This window comes from Bos mutus, chromosome 2, assembly GCF_027580195.1.
Source record: "Bos mutus isolate GX-2022 chromosome 2, NWIPB_WYAK_1.1, whole genome shotgun sequence".
NCBI lineage: Eukaryota > Metazoa > Chordata > Mammalia > Artiodactyla > Bovidae > Bos > Bos mutus.
In genome coordinates, this window is record NC_091618.1 from 116,569,910 (window position 1) to 116,590,673 (window position 20,764).

A 20,764-nucleotide genomic window follows, 5' to 3' on the forward strand; every position below is an offset into this window, starting at 1 on the left:
AAATTGTCTTTATTCACAAAGGACATGATCATCTATGTAGTAAATCTAATGGGAGCTAAAACTTTTAGAACTAGTTAGTAAATTTAGTAAGATTGCTAGATATAAAAGCTATACACACAAATCAGTTTTATTTCTGTATACTAATAAAAAATCAGAAATTGAAAACTTTTAAAATACCACTTATATTATAAAATACATATATAATACTTAAGGGAAAATCTATTAAAAATATGAAATACTGGGACTTCTCTGGTGGTCCAATGGTTAAAACTCCATGCTCCCAACACAGGGAGCTGGGATTCGATCCCTGGTCACACAAGTAGATTCCACATGCTGCAGTGAAGATTGAAGACCAGGCATGATGCAGCTAAGACCCAGAGCAGTCAAATAAATATATTAAACATTTTTTAAAAGATATGAAATACTTGAACACTAAAAACCACAAGACCCAGCTGAGAGAAATAAACAGACCTAAAATAAACCTAAAGCTATACCATATTCATGGGTCAGAAGATTCAGTATTATTATTGGTTCTCCCCAAATTGATGTATAGAATTGATGCAATCCCCATCAAAATCCCAAGAGACTTTTTTTTTTTTTTAAGAAATTGATAAGGTGATTATAAATTCCATATGAAAATACAAAGAACCTAGAACAAAAAATAGAGTGTTTTATATTAGTAGTGGATTTTGGATTTTGTCAGATGCTTTTTTTATGTCTTGAGGTGGAAGATGAGGTGATTTGAGGCCTTTCTTTTTTTTTTTAATATAATTTTAAAAATTTATTTATTTATTTTTGACTGTGCTGGGTCTTTGTTGCTTTGCATGAGCTTTCTCTAGTTAATGGCAAGCAGGGCTACTGTTTGTTGGGGTGTGCCAGCTTCTCACTGTGGTGACTTTTCCTGTTGCGGAGCAAAGGCTCCAGGTGTGTGGGCTTCAGTCGTTTCAGCACACAGGCCCAGTAGCTGCAGCTCACCGGCCCTAGAGCATAGCGAACTTAAGTAGTTGCAGCACGTGGGTTTTGTAGTCGTGACTCGGTTCTGAAGCATGGGCTTAGTAGTTGTGGCGGTTGGGCTTAATTGCCTCATGGCACATAGACTCTTCCCAGACTAGAGATGGAACCTGTGTCCCTGCATTGGCAGACAGCTTCTTACCCACGGTGCCGCCAGAGAAGTCTGAGGCCTTTCTTCTTAATATAGGTTTTCAGTAATATAAATTTCTCCCAACTACTGCTTTAGTGGTATTCCACAGATTTTGATATGTTTTCTCATTTTCATTCATTTCAAAATATTTTCTACTGCCCTTTTGATTTTTTCTTTGACCCATAGGTACTCCCATGTTGTTGTTTAGTTTCCAGTTATCGGGGGATTTTTTTTCAAACATCTTTCTGTTACTGATTTCTCTGTTAATTCTCTTGTGTTCAGAAAACATTCTTTATATGACTTAAAGCATATCAAATTAATTGATACTTGTTTTATGGCCTACAACATGGTCTACCTTGTAAATATTCCATGAACACTTGAAAATAATTTGTCTTTTGCTGCTGTTGGTTGGAGTAGTCTTTAAAGTCAAATTGATTTATAGTGTTGTTTAGGTCTTCTGTATTAAAAATTTTTTCTTTTGACTACTTGTTGTATCAGGTATTGACAAGGAAATGATAACTTCCAGTTATTATTGCAGATCTATTTTTTCTTGCAGTTCTATCAGTTTCACTTCATATATTTTAAAGCTTTGTTATTGGGAGAATAAATGCTTGGGATCCTTATAGCTTTTTGACTAGTGAACAGTTTTGTTGTTATGAAATTACTTGAAATTACTTTCCTTCTTTCTGATGGTATTTTTTGCTCTGAAGTCTACTTTATCTGATAAACAGCCATTCCAGTTTTCACTGTTGTTGGCATGGTATATATTTTTCCTTTTTCCATTTTTAAACTTTTTACTAATTTATATCTTTATATTTAAAGTGCTTTTCTTGTAAGTAGCTAACAGTTGGTTTTTCCTTTTTATCTAACCTGACAGTCTCTATCTTTTAATTGCAGTGGTTAGACCATTTACTGTCATTGTGGTTTATTGATATGCTTCAGTGTAAGTCTGTCATCTTGCCATTTGTTTTTTATCTTACCTACGTGTTTTTTCTCCTTTTCCACTTTTTACTGCCTTTTTTCGGATTGAATTTTGTATAATGATACCATTTTATCTTTTTTGTTATTTTAAGGATTGTTTCAGGTTTTATAGTATATATCTTTAACTTAAAACAGTCCACTTTAAGGTGGTAATATAATACTTAGAGTTTAGCATAAAACACATAGAATATTATGTTTCTTATCTCTATGCTATTGTCACATGTTCTACTTTAATAATTTTTACTGAAATATTAAGTCATCACCTATTTAAACAATAAGAAAGCATCTTTTATATTTACCCATCTAGTTACCCTTCGTTGTTTTGTTTTTTGTCGCTTAGTCACATCCAACTCTTGCAACCCCATGGACTGTAGCCTGTCAGGCTCCTCTTTCCATGGGTTTTCCCAGGCAACTCATTGGAGTTAGTTGCCATTTCCTTTTCCAGGGGATCTTCTCAATCCAGGGATCGAATCCATATCTGCTTCATTGGCAGGCGGGTTCTTTACCACTGAGCCACCAGGGAAGTCCCTAGTTACCCTCTGTGATGCCTTTAATTCAATCTGGTGATTCTTTCTTTCTGCTTGAAGAACTTGTTGTAAATATTTATATCTTTAGTGTGGGTCTGCTGTTGATGAATTTTTCTACATTTGTCTGAAAATATCTTTGTTTCATTTTTTTTAAACACCCTATATTTTTAGAGCAATTTTAGGTTTAAAACAAAATTGAGAGGGAGGTACAGAGATTTCCTATATGCCTGTGTCCCTGTGCATGCCTAGCCTCCCCCAATATCAACATCACTCACAAGAATGGTAGATTTCTTTTTTTTGAAATCTCAGAATTTATTCATGTTGTAATTGGAAGTTTGTACCTTTTGACCACTATTGTCACATTTCCCCCACCCTGACATCCCATGATAACTACCAGTCTATGCTCTGTTTCTTTGAGTTCAGCTTTTTTAGATTCCCCATATAAATGATACAGTGACATCCTACATTGGCACATCATAATTACAGAAAGTCCTTAGTTTATTTTAGGGTTCGCTCATGGTGCTGTCCATTTGTGGGTTTGGACAGATGTTTAAATAATTGTTGAGTACCCATCATTATAATATCACTCAGTATTTTCACTGCCCTACATTCTCTGTACTCTCCCTATTTATTTTCCATCCCCAACCCTCACCTCTGGCAACCATTGATCTTTTTTTTTTTTTTAATATTTATTTGCTTAATTCTTTGGCTGTGCTGGGGCTTAGCTGTAGCATGTGGGATGTTCAGTACTCATTTGTTACAGCCTTGTGGCTTCTTTAGTTGCGGCATGTGAACTCTTGGATGCAGCACCTGGGATTAGTTCCCTGACCAAGAATCAAACCCAACGCCCCCTGCGTTGGGAGCCCAGAGTCTTAGTCCCTGAACCACCAGGGAAGTCATCCACTGATTTTCTTGTTTCCTTAGTTTTGCCTTTTCCAGAATGTCGTACAGTTGGAATCATAGAATATGTGGCCTTTTCAGATTGGCTTCTTTCACTTAGTAATATATGTTTCCTCCATGTCTTTTCATGGCTTGATAGCTTTTTTCTTCTCAGCACTAAATAATATTCAGTTATTTGAATGTTCCATAGTTTATCCATTCACCTACTGAAAGATATCTTGATTGCTTCCAAGTTTTGGCACTTAGGAATAAAGCTGCTTTAAACATTTGTGTGCAGGTTTTTATGAGGACATAAGTTTTCAACTCCTTTGACTAAATAGATGAAGTATGATTGCTAGAGTATATTTAGTTTTGTAAGAAATTGTCAGTCTTCTAAAGTAGCTGTACCATTTGCAGTCCCACCAGTACTGAGAGTTTCTGCTGTCACATATCCTCTCCATCATCTGGTATTGTCAGCATTCTGATTTGGGGCCATTCATTTGAAGTTGTAGTGGTATCTTGTTGTTTTAATTGGTATTTCTCTGATGACATATGATGTGGAACATCTTTTCATATGATTATTTACTATTTTCAGTGAAATGTCTGTTCAGATCTTCGGTCTATTGTTTAATTGGATTTTTTCTTGTTTAGTTTCAAGAGTTCTGTGTGTGTGTGTGTGTGTGTGTGTGTGTGTGTATTTGTTACCTTCAGAAAAATTGAAAGACAGTAGTCTTTTGAGAGTAAATAATATGGAGTAGGAAATGGTATCCCACTCCAGTGTTCTTGTGTAAAAAGTTCCAGGTAAGAGGAGACTGACAGGCTACAGTCTGTGGGGTCACATAGGGTCAAGACATGACTGAGCACAGCACAGTATGAATATAGATTGTTGGGGTATGAATAAAGATTGTTGGGGAGTTAGGGAAGTATATTGGTCTGATAATCTTGATTTTAACGTTCAGTTTTGTATTTAAGCTACTTATTTACGAGTGGTTATTTACCTCTTAAAATTAAGTTAACATATTAAATGTTTAGTGAAAAATTCTATTATTTAATAATGTCTTTTTAAATCTTGTTTTCTAGCAACAGAATTAGACATGATAAATAATTTGCATTGCTTATCTGCAGAAGCTAACAAATTATATTTAGCCTACTCGACTTTCAAAATTTGGATTATAACTTGCATACGATACTTAAATACACAGTTATAAACACAACTGACATATTCTACATCTCTGCATGGCTTACTTGAAAAATAGAAACAGTTGCTTAATTGGATGACTATCAAAATGGTCAACACAGATTGATGGGCTTGAGTGCAGTAGACAGTGGGTATGCAGATGGTGGTGTCTGTAGCGTTCGACATGAGATGGCTGAGCCTTTAAAATGATTTTAGTGGAATGGCTTTGGTGTTGTTGCAGTAAAGGGCATCCATTCAACCTCAGGTGCTGTGCAGATGGCAAAGCCAAGCTAATATAGAAAAATGAGAAACAAGTGACTATTTAATGTACAGGAATGCATGATCTGCATCACAAATAAATGATGGTATTACATGCAGGAAACCTAGCCAGATGGCTGTACATTAAAACACATGACTCCTTGAGAGATTTAAGTACAGGCAATTTGCTCAGATTTTCTGCAGGCCTGCTGCAGATTATATTAGGATAGGGAAAATAAGAGATTAAGTGCTTTATTTATTGAAAGTGTTCAGGTGAAGTCGGCACTTATTTAGGTATAATCTGAGGTCTATAAGAATTTAAATTGTCTCTTTGTTGGAATAAAAAATAAGAAGGGTAGTTGTCTTTTAAATGAAAGATTGTAAGGAGTATGATTGCCTGGTGAGCCTGTGGAAAATACAACTGCCTCTTGGTTCATAGTTTTCAGTTTTGCGAAGTTTTCCACTAGGCAAAAGCTAAAAATATTTTTGGACAAGTATGATAAAATGTTTCTTTATCTATTTAGGTTTTAATGAGTCTAGATAGCAAAGACATATGGAAATTCTAATGTGAAAAGAATTAATGTGTTGAGTGCTGTGCAAAATGGGGCCATTTTCACTGGTAAAATATTACATTTTTGTTTTTCAGCTTAAAGAAAGTGGTTATTGTACAGGTCATGAACCAGATTCCCTGGAATTCAGCACTGTGGGAGGATGGGTATCTACTCGAGCGTCAGGCATGAAGAAGAATATCTATGGCAATATTGAGGACTTGGTAAATTTTTTCTCATTACTATATAATAATTGATTGGTCAATAGAGATTATTATAAAGTTGTTAAGCTGTTAAAAATTGAGTTGAAGAGTCCTCTCAAAAGTATACCCCTTTTGATTATAATAACATTGACTATGCATTATAATCCAAACAGTTAAAAGACACAACTGTGGTCATTTAAGAATGCTTCTTTTTGAGTGAATGATATCTAAGCTTTGTAGATGTTTTATCTGACTTATAAATACATATAAATTTTATTTTTCAAGACTTAGAGCCTGAGTCTTCAACCCTACCAAGATTTTAGTCTATTTAGTTAGGTGGTCTGTCATTACTATTCTTTGGCCTTATGAGATATTTATTTTACTGAAAAAAAGTTTCTGTGTAGAATTAAAGAACCCATTGGAAAATGTTCTAGTTAGTGTAATGTTTTTTGTACACATCACTTTTTTTTTCACTGACCTGGTGTTATACTCTTGAGAGTGTGTGATAGGCATCCTGGCTAGGCATTCAGTATCATTTGTTCCATTTGTAGTTTTTACAGTGATTAATTGTGTGACCTTGTGCAAATTGTTTCACCTTTCTAAACTTCAATTTCCTGTGGTATAAAATAGAACGTTGTTATTTGTTGTGTAGAATTGCTATGAGGAATAAAGGACATAAAATGAGAACTCTTAGTGGAATCCCTGGTATGTAATAGGTACTTCATTCATGTTAGTTCCCTTTGTCATCAATATTTTGATAACAATTTGAAAGATAATTTTTGAGACTATTAATGTGGTGTTCCTAACATTATTCTTAGAGCTGTTTAGCTTTGTTTTTCAACTCTAGCATTACAGTATTTTTATCATGTCTTTGTTGATAGAAATATCAAATTATATTATATTATAATATATTATAATATTATATTGATAAAATATATTGGTTCTTTGTAGTTAACACCCAACAATTTAAGACTTTGTCTATATAATGAACACTTTAAAAATATTTACATTATCTTTTTTTAATTGAAGATATTTTAGAAATCACATTTTTCATTTTGTAGTTAAGATAACAAATTCAGTTTCAGAGGACAGAATTTGATCCTTTTGCTATTGAATTATTAAAAGCTTTATCAAAGTTAAGCATATTTGATAGACTGCTACCTTTAGTACTGCTAAAGCATGTAATTTGTTTTAATCCTTTTTACAGTTACTTAAGGGCCACAAATTATAAGTACACATCTTAATATACTTATTTGCATGTTTATATCTAGTTTTAATTATAAAAAAGCATCATACTGTGTTTAATCAGCTCTTTAAACTATGTTATCAATACATTACCATGTATATGAGCATAGATTTGTATCATTAGTTTTAAAAACTGCATATAATTCTCTTTCATTGATAATTTGTGATTTAGTAAAGTAATTCCCTATAAAAAGTATTTAAGTTATTTTTTATTTAAAAATTATGGAAATAAATAAAGGGAAAAATATCCTTTGTAGTAATTTCTTTAGCATACATCTTTGATCATTTTCTTTGGGTAAGTTCCCAGAGTTTGAATTGTTCAATCAAGCATGTTTTTATGTCTTTGGACCCTTATAGCCAAGTTGCTCTTTAGAAATCTTGTGCCATTTGACAATCTTACTAGCACTATGAGAATGTTTGTTTTACTAGACCTTTTATTTATGTTTTTGTCATATAATTTTATATTTCTTTGTTAGTAAATGTAAACTTTTAAAATGTCCTATTGGCAATTTTTCTTTTTATTGTGTAAATAGTTTATTTACATCCTTTGTTCATTTCCTTCAACAATACATACTCTATTTTTATTTATCACATCCTAACAATGTGTTGGGTTTTACCTAACCATTTCTGAGTCAGATCTGAGGAACATATTTTGATTGACTCTCTCCCGACAATGATTTTCTCACATGTGTGAGACATATCTCACACATATCTCTCCTCCTTTTTAACTCAGTCACATCTCCCTCTTCATCCCAATTTTGGTATGATCAGAATTAATACTTCATTCTTTTCTACTGAGTGGATAAAGTAGATAAGTTGAAGGTGGGAATAAGACAAGAATAAATCTTTTCTTAGAATGCTAAGCATGTAAATAATGCTTGACGTGCATAATGGTGCTTCATAAATGTTAAATGAGTGAAAGAATGAACCCATTAAAATATGATCATTGCATATTTTTCCTGTTCTTTAGTTCTTTACCACATGGACAACCCTAGAGTAACTTTGGTTTAAAGAAATTGTTTTTCAATTTTAAGACTGTGAATATTCCTAGACCAATAACAATCTTAGAATATTTTTTCCCTCTTTTAAAGTTACATAAAATTTATTTTTAGTCTAATAATTACTAAAAGATACTAGAATTCTGAAGGGAATCACCATTTGTCACTTAAACCAATATTTTAAAAATAGTGTTTTATATAAATATATAGGGTGTGTGTACCCACACAAACAACATTCACTGACAGACATCTAGAATTTACATCATGCATTGTATTAAACAGGTGGTTCATATAAAAATGGTAACACCTAGAGGTATAATAGAAAAAAGCTGTCAAGGACCTCGAATGTCAACAGGCCCTGATATCCATCACTTCATCATGGGATCTGAAGGTAAATATAACTGCAAATTTATTATGAAAAAATACAGGTTAGTGATTCAACTTTGTAAAAATTTGTGATATTGTGATATCAGATTTTTTAAAGAAAGACATGTTTTGTATATTTAAAGAAAGGTGTTTTTTTAAGTTTTATTACTTTAATTTAGTACTTCATAAATTTTTATTATGAGAACATCTTATTAAACTTTCTCCTGCATTTTGCTTTTTATGGTTTTAGAACCAGCTTAGTCCTTTTGGTGTTATTTTATTTTTTTTTTTTAGAAATATATTTTAGAAATATATTTTCTTTTAGAAATATATTTTAGAAATATATTTTCTTTTAGAAATATATTTTTCTTTTGAATCAGTTTTAGCAGGAGTAGTTGTTAGGGTTTAAAATGGTTTGCTATAATATTTTATGGTGTGGTATTTTCTAATCTCTGAATTATCAAGAAGAAAGGATTAATAAAGTATTATCTTATTGTCTTTTGTCTTTCTATAATTTTATCTTTTGTTATTTGCTACTTGGTGTTTTAAGAAGTGGAATTTAAAATTCTCATCTCTTCAAACTTCTTGGTCTTTTATTTTTTTCGCTTAAGTCATGTCCTTTGCTTGGTTACTTAATACTGGGTAGGTTAGAATATAGTTTTTCATTTTATGCAAAACATTTAATTTCTGTATCTATCAGAAAAAACCAAAAACTAACCTTCCTTCTGGTTTGCAAACTGTTATGTAGGCACTGAATTTTATGGGTAAGGTGAAGTTAGGCATATTTTTCAGTTCTTAGGATGGTAGAGGGGGATAGTTATCCTTTAAATTTAGAGAAATAAAGTGTTTCTGTATTACCAGAGGAACTCATTAGTAATGTCAGAAGGTAGTACAAGTTGTCAAAAAGATTTTCAAAACATATAGCTATATTCATGGATAAAAGAGCACTTATAATAAGGATTTTTAGGGCATAATTCTAACTTCTGATGGTAGCATCAAGGAAAAAATTACAAATTATGTGTCTTAGTAATATACTGAAAGTCACCTATTAAGTTATGATGACCAATGGTAATAGCCTAGATATTTTTCATGATAATTAGTGACAAACTTTTGTCAAGGTATTTCACCAATTTACTCTTACTCTTTTTCTAGCAAACAGGTCAGTGTACTGTTAGGTGGAAAAACAGAACTGCAGTTTTGACGAGAAAAACAAAATGTTAAATTCCTTTAAAATAATAGAGTTCTCTAAAAAGTATAATTTTTGGAACTTCTCATATTAATGCATCATCTAAGAGTTAACTGAAAAAAATACAACTTTCTCCCATTAAATGTCAAATTGAATAATAGGTATTAAAACTGATAATTATTAGTTTTACTGTTGGTATATAGATAGTTGGAGTCAACCCTATAAATTATCTTTTCAAGTAACCACATCAGACATTTTTTTCTTCCATCAATTAGCATTTTAAAAATTCTGATTGCTAGGTACTGTGCTGGAACACTCAAGGACACAAGTAATAATTGACCATTATTAATAGAATAAGATAAATTCTATGATAGACATAAACAGAAGAGAAATACAGACAAAGGTCATATAGATGGGATCTTAGGCAGATTTCCTTTGAGGGGTTGTGCCTAAAATGGTCCTTGAAGAGTGATAAGGAGGAAATAATTCTAGACAGTTGCAGGAATAGGTGGGGAGGGAGTTGCCCTGCAGAGAGAACTGCATGTGAGCAGATTTACAAGTGAGAAAGTGCTGTGTCTGCCTTGTGAAGGTGCCAGGTTTTCAGTACAACTGGAACATAAGATTTAATTTTAGGGTGGAGTGGACTGTAGATTAGGGTGGAGTGGTAAGGATTACAGGGCGATTACAAGAGATAATCTGGTCTTTTATCCCTTTTAAAATAGTTTGAACTTTATCCAAAACACTGAGCTGCCTCGTACCTCAATAGTAAATTATTATATGAATTTAAGGAGAGCAAACTTATAATAAACTGTATATCTTTGCTTACTTTTTAAAAAGCATATGTACTAGGGTACATTACTGTATTTAAATGAGATTTTATTATAAAGATCCATGCAGAATGCCATACTGATTTAAGAGCATGAACTGTGAAATCTTTCAGACTTGGATTTTAGTCCTGGTTTCACCACTTATATTTTTGTGACTGTGTAAATTAGGTGATTCTCTGTGCCCAATGTCCTCAGCTGTAAAATGGGGATAATAAAAGTATCTGTATTCATAAGCCTTTTGGGAGGGTCAGATGAGATTATGCCACACAGTTTATAAGCAGATAGTAAGTACTCAGAAAATGTTAAATTTATTACTATTGTGGCTCTTCATTATTTTTGCATCAGTGATCTTTGTAAGTATATTTGTGGTCCCTGGTCACCATTTCTGTATGTATGTGAATATAGAGTCATCTTACTATAGGCCAGGAGACAGCTTGATTGAGAAGGTAAACTTCTGTGAAATCATGTTCTTTAACAGTACTGTGCTTTCTGCTATTTTGAACTATCTCATAACCTCCTGCCTTAAATTTGAATCATACACTTTTCCTTGAGCTTTAGAAAGTATTTTCTTTTGCTGTAGTTAAATCATTTGATGACAGCCTTGAAAACATTATGTTTGTGTTAGTTGCTCAGTTGTATCCTACTCTTTGCGACCCCATGGACTGTGGCCCGCCAGGCTCCTCTGTCCATGGAATTCTCCAAGCAGGAATTCTGGATTGGGTTGTCATTCCCTTCTCCAGATCTTCCCAACCCAGGGATCAAACCCGGTCTCCTACACTGCAGGCAGATTCTTTACAGTCCGAGCCATGAGGGAAGTCATCTGATGACAACCTTGAAAGCATTACTGTTATAAAAAACCTATTTCCCCCTATCCTACTAAGTTCCACATGTGACTAACCAAGTTAAGTTTAATGTTTTTGTCTTGTTTTGTGTTATGAATTTTTCATAATTATTTTTTGGATAAGCAGCTTCCTCCCATTTTATACATTATATAAATTGATCAATATAATTAAAAATATAATAAAGCATTTGAAATGTTTTTTATTCTTTTCCTATATATGGAATTTACTAGTAATTTATAATGACTTGCTCTTTTATTTGAAAAATGGCTTAAAAGCACATTTTTATTTTTTAACTCATTGCCCACCCTTGTTTTAGTCTTTGCTCTAAAATGAAATGGATGAAATACTTACTTTTGGTTCTTCTGTGTCACTTTACTTCATCTTTTGGTTAAATAAAGCTCATCTTTTAGTAGATGTCCTCAGGAATGGCACATTTGTATATCCCATGAGTTCTGGAATCTTAACTATTTTCTGTGGCCTTGATACTTGCATGACAGCTTGAGTGACTTTCATGGGTCACACATTCTTTCCTTGTTTAAATACTATACCACTGTTGCTTTGGTTTTCTGTGCTGTTTTGAGGAATCTGATGCCAATTCTCTTGCCTTTTTGCCTAGAGGCACTGAGAGTGGTGGTGGTGGTGGTGTTGTTTTTCATTAAAGTTTATGTTACTTTTGCTCTGGTATCCAGGGGACCCTTTCTGTGTGTATATGCTGGTCTTCTTTTATTTCTGTAAAGGTTTTTGGGGGACTGTAGTGTTGAGTAGTAGGATTTGGGAGCACATTTCCCCCTTCCCTGCAGTGTTTTGATTTTTCTTTTGCAGGGATACCAATTATATGTTTGTCTGAGTTTCTTTGCTTGTTTGCCATTTCAGCCATGATTTTGCAAACTTCTCCCCTCAACTTCTTTCTTAATATCATTTTCATTCACTTGGTTATTTTCTTGCTTTTCTTCAATGCCCTCTATTAAGTTTTCATTTGAGTCTATTGTTTTTCCTCCTTGTAACCTAGTCTTCATTTTTGTTGTTCTGTTTCTTCCCTGAGTTTGGTCATCTTTTATTTCATTTCTTCTTGTTTTTTGTCCATTTATGTTTTTAGTGTTTATATTTCTAATTCAAGTGTTTTTTTTATATCCTCAAATGCTTATTTGACAATATTGAATTGAGTTTGAAAAGTTGTGTTACGGTTTTCTCCAGGATTGTTGTTTGTTTTGTTGGTGGGGCGGGGGGGGGGGTCGGCGGCAATCTCATCAGTGGAAAAGCTTTTATTTGCATTTTCTGACCTTTCGTAGTAGTTTTGTTTGGGTTTGGTTTGCTTTTTCTCTGTTCCTGTTTATTGCCTGGAAAGCCCCCTACTTTGAGTGTTCTGTTCTGTCACTTATACTCTCTTTTGTGCTGTTTGCTTCAGGAATGGTGGTGTTTTTAGCCATGACATATCTTGTTTTTTATTTCTTTCAGATCTTTAATTTTTCTCCTAATTTTAGTCTTTCCCTTCACTACCTTGTCTCCAAGGAGTACTACACTACTTTCAGTTGATGCTTCTTTGAAAATACTTCCCCTGCTTCTCCAAGGGTATCATTTCTGGTTCCATCTTCACACCCCTCCAGGGTTATGGAGAGCCAGGGTTATAGATTAGATTACCAAGATTTATATAGTATTCGGGTTTATTGTTGCACTTTTTCTTTCTGGGGTTGATTTTGTGTCTGCCTCCTTTAAGTCCTCTGCTGCTTTTATTCTTTCTCAAGGAGTCTTAACGAGTCTTTCTTAAAGAGTCTTTCTTGAGTCTTCTAACCCTCCTCAACCACCACTCCTCACCCCTTACTCACTTTCTACTTGTAGCAGCTGGAAGATTGTAAAAGGTCTGTTGGAATTTTTACTTTTTATCTATACTTAGGAATAATTTGAAGATTATAGTATATTTTGTCTCCTTTTATTACTAAAGTATCTGTCCTGTGTGGTTTTCTTTGTTTTCCTTATTGATTTTCATGTTGAGGGTGGGGAGGAGTAGATTGAGAATCAAATGACTACCATTTTTTTCAGTCCTGAAGTCATCTGAAGGTATATTTTCAAATTATGAAAGATTTTATTTACTTCAAGCAAATACTTGCATTTTTATTAGATAGTAGTTGAAGCTTTCAGTTTTCTTAACATTATGTTTGAAACTGTAAAACAGGAAATTCTTAAATTTACAGCAGCATACTTTTATTGAAAAAGAAAAGTGAATGACATCTATGATGTCACTTAGCTATGGAGTTGTTTACAATTATATAAAATGGGTATAAAATATTACTATAATGTGCAAATAATCAAGTGATAGATAATCTTAAGTAGTTTTATATCATTCCACTGACATAAAATTCCCAGAGCAAAAGAATCAATAAATAATAAAGCTCAATAAAATAATCAGTAAGCCTAACAGAAATGAGCCTTTTGATGAAGGTTTTAATTGGATTAATTTGAATATACATCTGTGTGGAAGAACTGCCCTGAGTCAGAGTGCATTGGGGACTTGGATGGAGTTTCCTTTTAAAGTGGGGACCCCTTCAACCCCTACCTCCTGCTGCAGAACTCATAGCTAAATAGTTGCACAGACATGCCTTGGTCATTTCATTAATCTTGCAACAGTGCAAAGTCTCATTTTACTAATTTTTATTTTTTAATCTTACTTAGTGTTACAGTGGGTTTTACTGCTTTAGAGTACCTACTATACATATGAGGCAATACAGCTGTACAGAAATTTAGAGCATGGTCACTGCTTACCTAATACCTAGAATTTTGATGTAAAATTAGAATTTTAAAGTTTGCTAATGTTTTGTATGTGTGTGTGTAAACTTTTTGAGCAAGTAATTACATGTACATAACTCCTTGTTTAAAAAGATGACTCTGAAGTTTCCTTTGTTTTATTGAGATAGAATTTACACACTTCACCCATTTAAATTTTACAAAATTTACCCATTTAAAATGTATCCCTTAGAAGGGATAGTTCCTAGGGTTAGTGTTTGAGATTTTTTTCTGAGCTTAGGAGAGGTTCTTCCCACTGTTCCCCCTGGTTTTACTGAACAATAATTGACATGTATCACTGCATAAGTTTAAAGTGTACAGCATGATGGTTTGATTTACATGTATTGTGAAATGATTACCATAGTAGGTTTAGTTAACATCCATCATCTCATATAGATACAACAAAAAGAAAAGGAAAAAGAAAACTTGTCCTTGTAATAACTCTGGATCTACTTTCCAAACAACTTTCCTGTATATCATACAGCAGTGTTAACTGTGGTCCTTATGTTGTACATTACATTCCTGATACTTATTTATCTTATAACTGAAACTTTATACCTTTTGACCACTTCAATTCTTTCTTCCCCTGCCCTCGGTGACCATAAATCTGATGTCTTTTCTATAAGTTTGCTGTATGTTTATTGTTTATTTTTATTAGATTCCACATGCAAGTGAGATCATATCTATTTTTAATTCAGGTATTAAACAGGCCAATCTTGCAGAGCTGTTGTGATTTACAAATCAAAATAGGTTTGTGTTTGCTGTCTGAGTAGGAAATCATTTGTATGTGTGACAAGCATAATGTTGTATAATATAGTTTACTTTTTGTGGATTCATAGTAGTTTTTAACCTTGTATTATGTATTGATATTTTAGGTATATTATAAATTTATTGGAATCATTGTTTCTTGTGATATTTTTAACATTTCTAGTGTTATAATTAAGTTCTACAATTTCAGATTTCCCTTTTGTTCTTTGTTTCATGATTCTCAGAGAATTTACTTAATATTATTAGAAATAATTTATATCATTTGTACATTAGAAAGCACTGATTTGAAAAGCTTGGCTTTTTGAATACATTATTTTTAACCATGGTTATTCAAATATTTTAGCATAGATGTTTAAATCATATAGTTATATTTAACTTGTTTTTTTCCTCTCTGATTTGTCCTCCACTCCTCTGTGTGATAAAGAAAAGGACATATGTTTCATTAATGGTCCTCTTGTGCTAGCTATTTATGATAACTGATAACTTTTTTGTCTCTGAAATATTTGGGGTTTTTGTTCGTTTGTTTCTTTTTAGGACATCTGAATACTGTCTTTGTCTTTTCTTTTTATGAATTCTTAGGGAAAAAAGGCAAAGTGTGATAGTCTAATTTCTTCTGTCATCTTAAATGACATAGAAAATGTCATCTTAAATTCTCATAGAAAATTAGGTTCTTTTTGCCCCAGTAAATTGTCATAATAAAAATAGGCTCAAATATCAAAATATACCTTTGTTTGAATGCATATGAGGTATGCAAACCTGTTGCTTTTAAGATTTTTAAAAAAATTTTAACAGGTTTTATACTTTAAAAACTATTTTAAATTGACCTTCTTGGAGAAAGGTTGCCTTAAAATGTTTTAAAATATTTATACATAACTAAGAAAAATGTATTCCAAAGACCTCTTTTAAGAAATTATAAAATTTGCTTAGTTGTTTTTCTAGGAAGACTTGAGTAGCCATTATTCCCCATATAGAATAGATTAAATAGATTTAAATATGAGTAATAGAATAAATTATTAGAAAAAATAGATAAAATAATTTTAAATATGATTTAGAAAATTGGCATGTGATATATTGGATATTCCCCCCTTCTTTTCAGGAACTCTTGGTGTGATAACAGAAGCTACAATAAAAATCAGACCAATTCCTGAATACCAAAAGTATGGCTCAGTAGCTTTCCCTAATTTTGAACAAGGAGTAGCCTGTTTAAGAGAAATTGCAAAACAGGTAAAAACAAAAACAAAACCCCACCCATATATTATATTTTAAAAATTCTATTGCATAATTGATTTTGCTATGTCACATATAATCTTCATATTTAGTTGTGTTATATTTGTGGTTTTTACCCAGTTCTGTATGGAAAGGTAATGTTGTAAAATCATTCCTTTCAGTTCAGTTGCTATTTCTTTCCGTAATTATACACCTATTTCTTGATTTAAAGAATGCTATTTGATTTTAAGCCAAGGTAAGGTATGTACCTGGGTTGACGGCTTCAAATGATTCTGCCTTTTATTGAATGTTTTCTCAGGTTATTTTTGGGTAAGATATTTTGTGATTAATTGAAGTAATGTTGCATTTTTCTTAAATTAAGATATTTATTGAAATTAAAATAAATGGCTGAATATCAATAGCCCCCAAAAATAGAAATTAAATATATGTAATCAAACTTCATCAGTTCTTAGAATGTACTGCTACTAGGCCTTACTTGTTTATAATATTACCTAAGCTGTATCTTAAGTAACATAGTATAGTATATAGGAATATAACATATTTAGATATAAGCTAAGAAGAATTCCCACTTTCTCCTTTTTTGAAAAAAGGAATATATTGTCAAGGAATATATTGTTTTGAGTAAATGATGCCAAGTAACCTTATTTCTGTGTTTAGTTATATGTATTATTTTGGAAATTCTTGCATTTCTTTAGATATTTGGTCAATGGTTTGAGCTATAATGATTTGTGAAAAAATTTTATTTCAACATTTCCTAGCAGGGAGAAGGTCCAGCCTCTTCTTGCTTTCTCTGAACTCATAGAATTCTTTAATACTTCCCGTCAGCTATACCCACTTGAATTTTGAGTGCAAGGGAGCTCTCTTATGTGTGTGAGAGAGAGATATATATAGGTCAGCTTCCTGGTATCCAGAATAGGATGGAGGGAGGATCTGATGAGGAAAAGGAGTGGTATCTGGCAAGTGCTCCATATTCATTGTGGACTTCATAAGGTACTGGACCTTTCCTTCCTATCATCCCAAGAGAACCAAACCACTATTAATGTTTTAAAGAAATAAAATAAGTTAAAAAAATGTTATATTTCCCCACATATTTACCATTGCCAGTGTTCTTTTTCCATTCATTCAATCTTGTCTTCTGAGACAGTCGTTCTTAGAATTTCCCACTTTAAAAAGTCCAACTGTGTGATCACCTAATCTAACAGTTGACAAGGGTAATTTTTATAATCCCTGGTAGCTTCAGTTGCTTGTCGTTGGATTTCTTCTTCTCTCCTCAAGATTTAGCCATAGGCTGCTTGATGTTGGTTGTCTTACCCTTAGGTGAAGGGAGAGTTTTAAAAGAAGCGTGTGTAGTCTTGGAGTGAACATTCTTGAACTCGTAGTGGGTTACTTTGGTGATGTTAACGCAGAGGTGAATGTTGTTGAAATGCTTACATAAGAGCTCCTAATTCATTCAGACTTCAAGGATATTATGTTATGGTCAGAGAGCTAAAATATATAAGTATTATGCTGTGTTTACTAAAATAATGAGATGGCAATAATATTTATTATAAGTGAAATTATCGAGTAGAGGAGTGGAAATAAGTTTAAGAATAAATATTTGAGCACGGAGCAGTAAAGTTCTGTGTTCTGATAACTTGTTGCTAAAACCTTCCATCACTTAAAGGCCAAGGCCATCTTTAAATTTAAGATACCCCAGGTATTAAGAAGCAAAAGAAGTGCTTGAAGAGCCTTATGGTTTTTTTGCTTGTGAATTCATACCTAGAAGAATGGGAAACTAAGGGGTTTTTGTTATTCTTTATTTTTAAGAAAATAACCATAAATTCACCATTTAAAATCAAAATAAAATAAAATGTTTTCCATAAATAGATTGTATTTTCTGATTAATTTCAAATCTTCCTTAGTGAGATTTTTTTTTTTATTCTAATGTTTTTACTTTGTACTGTAGTTTATTCTTTGCGTTAAGTACTTTAATTTATATTCACTTTTCATCTTACTCAAGCTTGACTATATCCCCTCCAAGAAGAGCTTTATTATTAAAGATACAGTCTATATTGTCTCTCTCATTCAGATTTTCAGTGATATGTTTTTAACTGGCCATTGTTGCCTGTTGCCTCCATTTTTTTTTGGTAAAGTAACTATGGATGCCAAATTAGATTTTTAAAAATAATTATAGAATTTATGAAATTAGTCAAATTTGTTTGTATTTTCAATAAAAGATTTTAATGAGGTTACACTCTATGTTGGCCAGCTCCACCCCTCACAATGTCTCCACTCTGCAGAACACAGATTTAGTAGACTTATCTTCGGAATAGAAGTAGACGTATTTTATGCTTGAGTGCTCTATTGCTTTTCCATATTACAAATACTTAAATGTAATTCTGTCTTAGGTTTCATTAATGAGAAATGGTGTACAAATTTGTCAAAATCCTGAACTTTTAATTTCACTAAAATTGGAAGTTAATTAAACATAAATAGTTGGTGGAATTTGATGCAGTTTTTGTTACAATTTAATATATTCCTGATAGAAAGTAACAGATAAAAGCCACTTGGGCTAATAAAAGGCAGGTGGTGAGGTTTTTCTTCATCATTGAGTAAGTCAATAAAAATTGCTCTTTAAAAAAAAAAATTGCTTGGGTATTCACAATATGACCATAATCTAAATTCACTATAGAAAACTATATTGGAGGTATCTCTCTCTCCCTCTCCCTCTCCCTCCCTCCCTCTCTCTCTCTCTCTCTCTCTCTCTCTCGGGATAAATAAAGGTGATGGTTGATTGAAATGTTCTTTCCACTCTAAAGTTTTAATAATTTTGTTCTGTATAATTAGTAATAGCAATTTTTAGAGACAAAAATACTGTGTAACTGGAAAGCTTGCCTTACTTGAAACTGATTGAAAAGCCTAGATAGGTATTTCATTCTCAAATATTGCTCTTATGAATGAAACAACGGCTGAGAGTAGTCAATGGGATTTGGAGATATTCCACTATTTGGGGAACCTGCATTTTTACTCTTGTTATACTGCACATATAGAGGGACATTAATATCTATCTGCCTTTCCTGGAAATGAGTAAGTGTATTATGGTTTACACACATTTTATATTAGTTTATAGAGTATGCAAACTGCATGTGTCAAGAATAGTACTGTATGCTGCCCTGCCTTGTAACAGTATTTTCACACAGAAAAAGTGAGAAAATGATCAGGTTTTGGCACTAGTCATTCAATTTGTGATTGGAAAGTTCAGTTGATAGCAAGAGAACTAAGATCCATTAAAATAGATGGTACATGGTTTACGATTGTGCCAAAGTCTTGATTGAATAATGAGTTGGCTGCTTGTAATTCCTCACTGTCATTTCATAGCATTTCCATTTTTGCACTGTTTGCAGACTCAAGTTGCATTTGAAATGGGAAACTGTATGTTGGTTGAGTATCTTTTGAAAAGGAGTGGACGTGATTGTTCACAAATAGCCAAGTGCGCTCTGTGTATATTTTTTATCACTATTCTTACTGAAGGAAATGAATTAAGCAACTTTATACTGGCAGCAGCAGGATTCTATTAAGGTCGCTCATCTGATCTTTGTCCATGGGAGGAATTGCCCTCTTGCAGTACTTCAGTGCCTTGTGAGGAGCTAGAAAGGAAGATTTAGTGTAAGATTAATGTGATTCTGCCTCATAAGTGGCAGTCCAGTAGAATCTCCAGCTTTACTCAGTAGATGGGTAAGTGGCTTTTATGATTTTCTCAGAGAATAGATTTCCTACAGTAGCCTCTCAAGGGGGGAAAGTTGTGTTTTTTAATCAGAATATTAGTGTCATGTGATATTTTTCTGTTTTGTTTTAAAATGACAAGTATCTTTTTACAAGATGTGAAGGGAACACTGAGTGTTGAAACAAGTTCAAAAGCAGTTTTTAAAGTTTGGGATCTTCCCCCCATCCCCTGCCAATAAAAACTTAAGCATACCTCATGATATTGAGAGAGGACCAGTTTGTTTGATTATGAGGAAACATTGTGTGTGTGTGCATGGATTAGTACGAATTCCTCCGAAAACTATTTCTCAGTATCAGAACTAGGTTTTTAGAATTACAGATTAAAAGATAGCTTTTTTTTTTTTCTTTTGAGGATGGTGGCGTTTTCTACCTGCCATCACTTTTATTTTAAACAATTTTAAACTGATAGTATTTTTTTCTAGTGAATTTATACTGTAATTTCATAAGATATACATCATTCTTTTCTAACACTTCAGACTGTTAAATTCTGAATTGTTCTGTTTTCAACTTGATTTATCCTGTAGGGGTTCAAATAAATTGAAAGGAGTTAGGTTCAGCACTTAACACTGTAAAACATTTAAAGCTTATTTATATTCAGTGATAATTCTTGGAAGATGGTTACATATAGAAAATGAGATTGTTATTTTAAATCGTTTTTTTGATGTCATGTTTTTGTCCTTCTGAAGCAGAGAGAATAACCTAGCAAAATGCTTGGTTAACTGGAGTTTTTATTGTGTGATCCAGCAAAATGTATCAAACTTGAGGATAGTTAGGAGACATGCTGTAATCACTACACTGTTGCTAAACTGCAGATGTAAAGTTACCACCAGGAGACTGTTTGGCATTAACTTTTGGCCTTTCCCTTAACTAACTGGAAGGAGATATCTATCTTGCATTATGCATTTGTTTCATTCTTTAAAACCAAGAGATAATTCTCTTGTTAAAAGAGTTCTTGTTTACAATGTAGACTCCTAGCTGGAAGCCTGTATATCATTTCCAACAGGACTAACCAGTTTACCAGTAGCCTTAAATATTGCATGGTTTCATCTGT

At 32.7% G+C, this 20,764-nt stretch overlaps 1 protein-coding gene across 2 annotated transcripts in view; it reads left to right on the forward strand.

The window, feature by feature from the left end:
• AGPS (alkylglycerone phosphate synthase) overlaps positions 1-20,764 on the forward strand; it is a 127,216-nt gene that overhangs the window by 54,865 nt on the left and 51,587 nt on the right. For both annotated transcript variants that reach the window (XM_070358865.1, XM_070358864.1), the window contains 3 exons: positions 5,610-5,735; positions 8,240-8,348; positions 15,821-15,948. In XM_070358865.1, the coding sequence (XP_070214966.1) occupies positions 5,610-5,735; positions 8,240-8,348; positions 15,821-15,948 (363 nt within the window). The remainder of the gene's footprint in view (positions 1-5,609; positions 5,736-8,239; positions 8,349-15,820; positions 15,949-20,764) is intronic.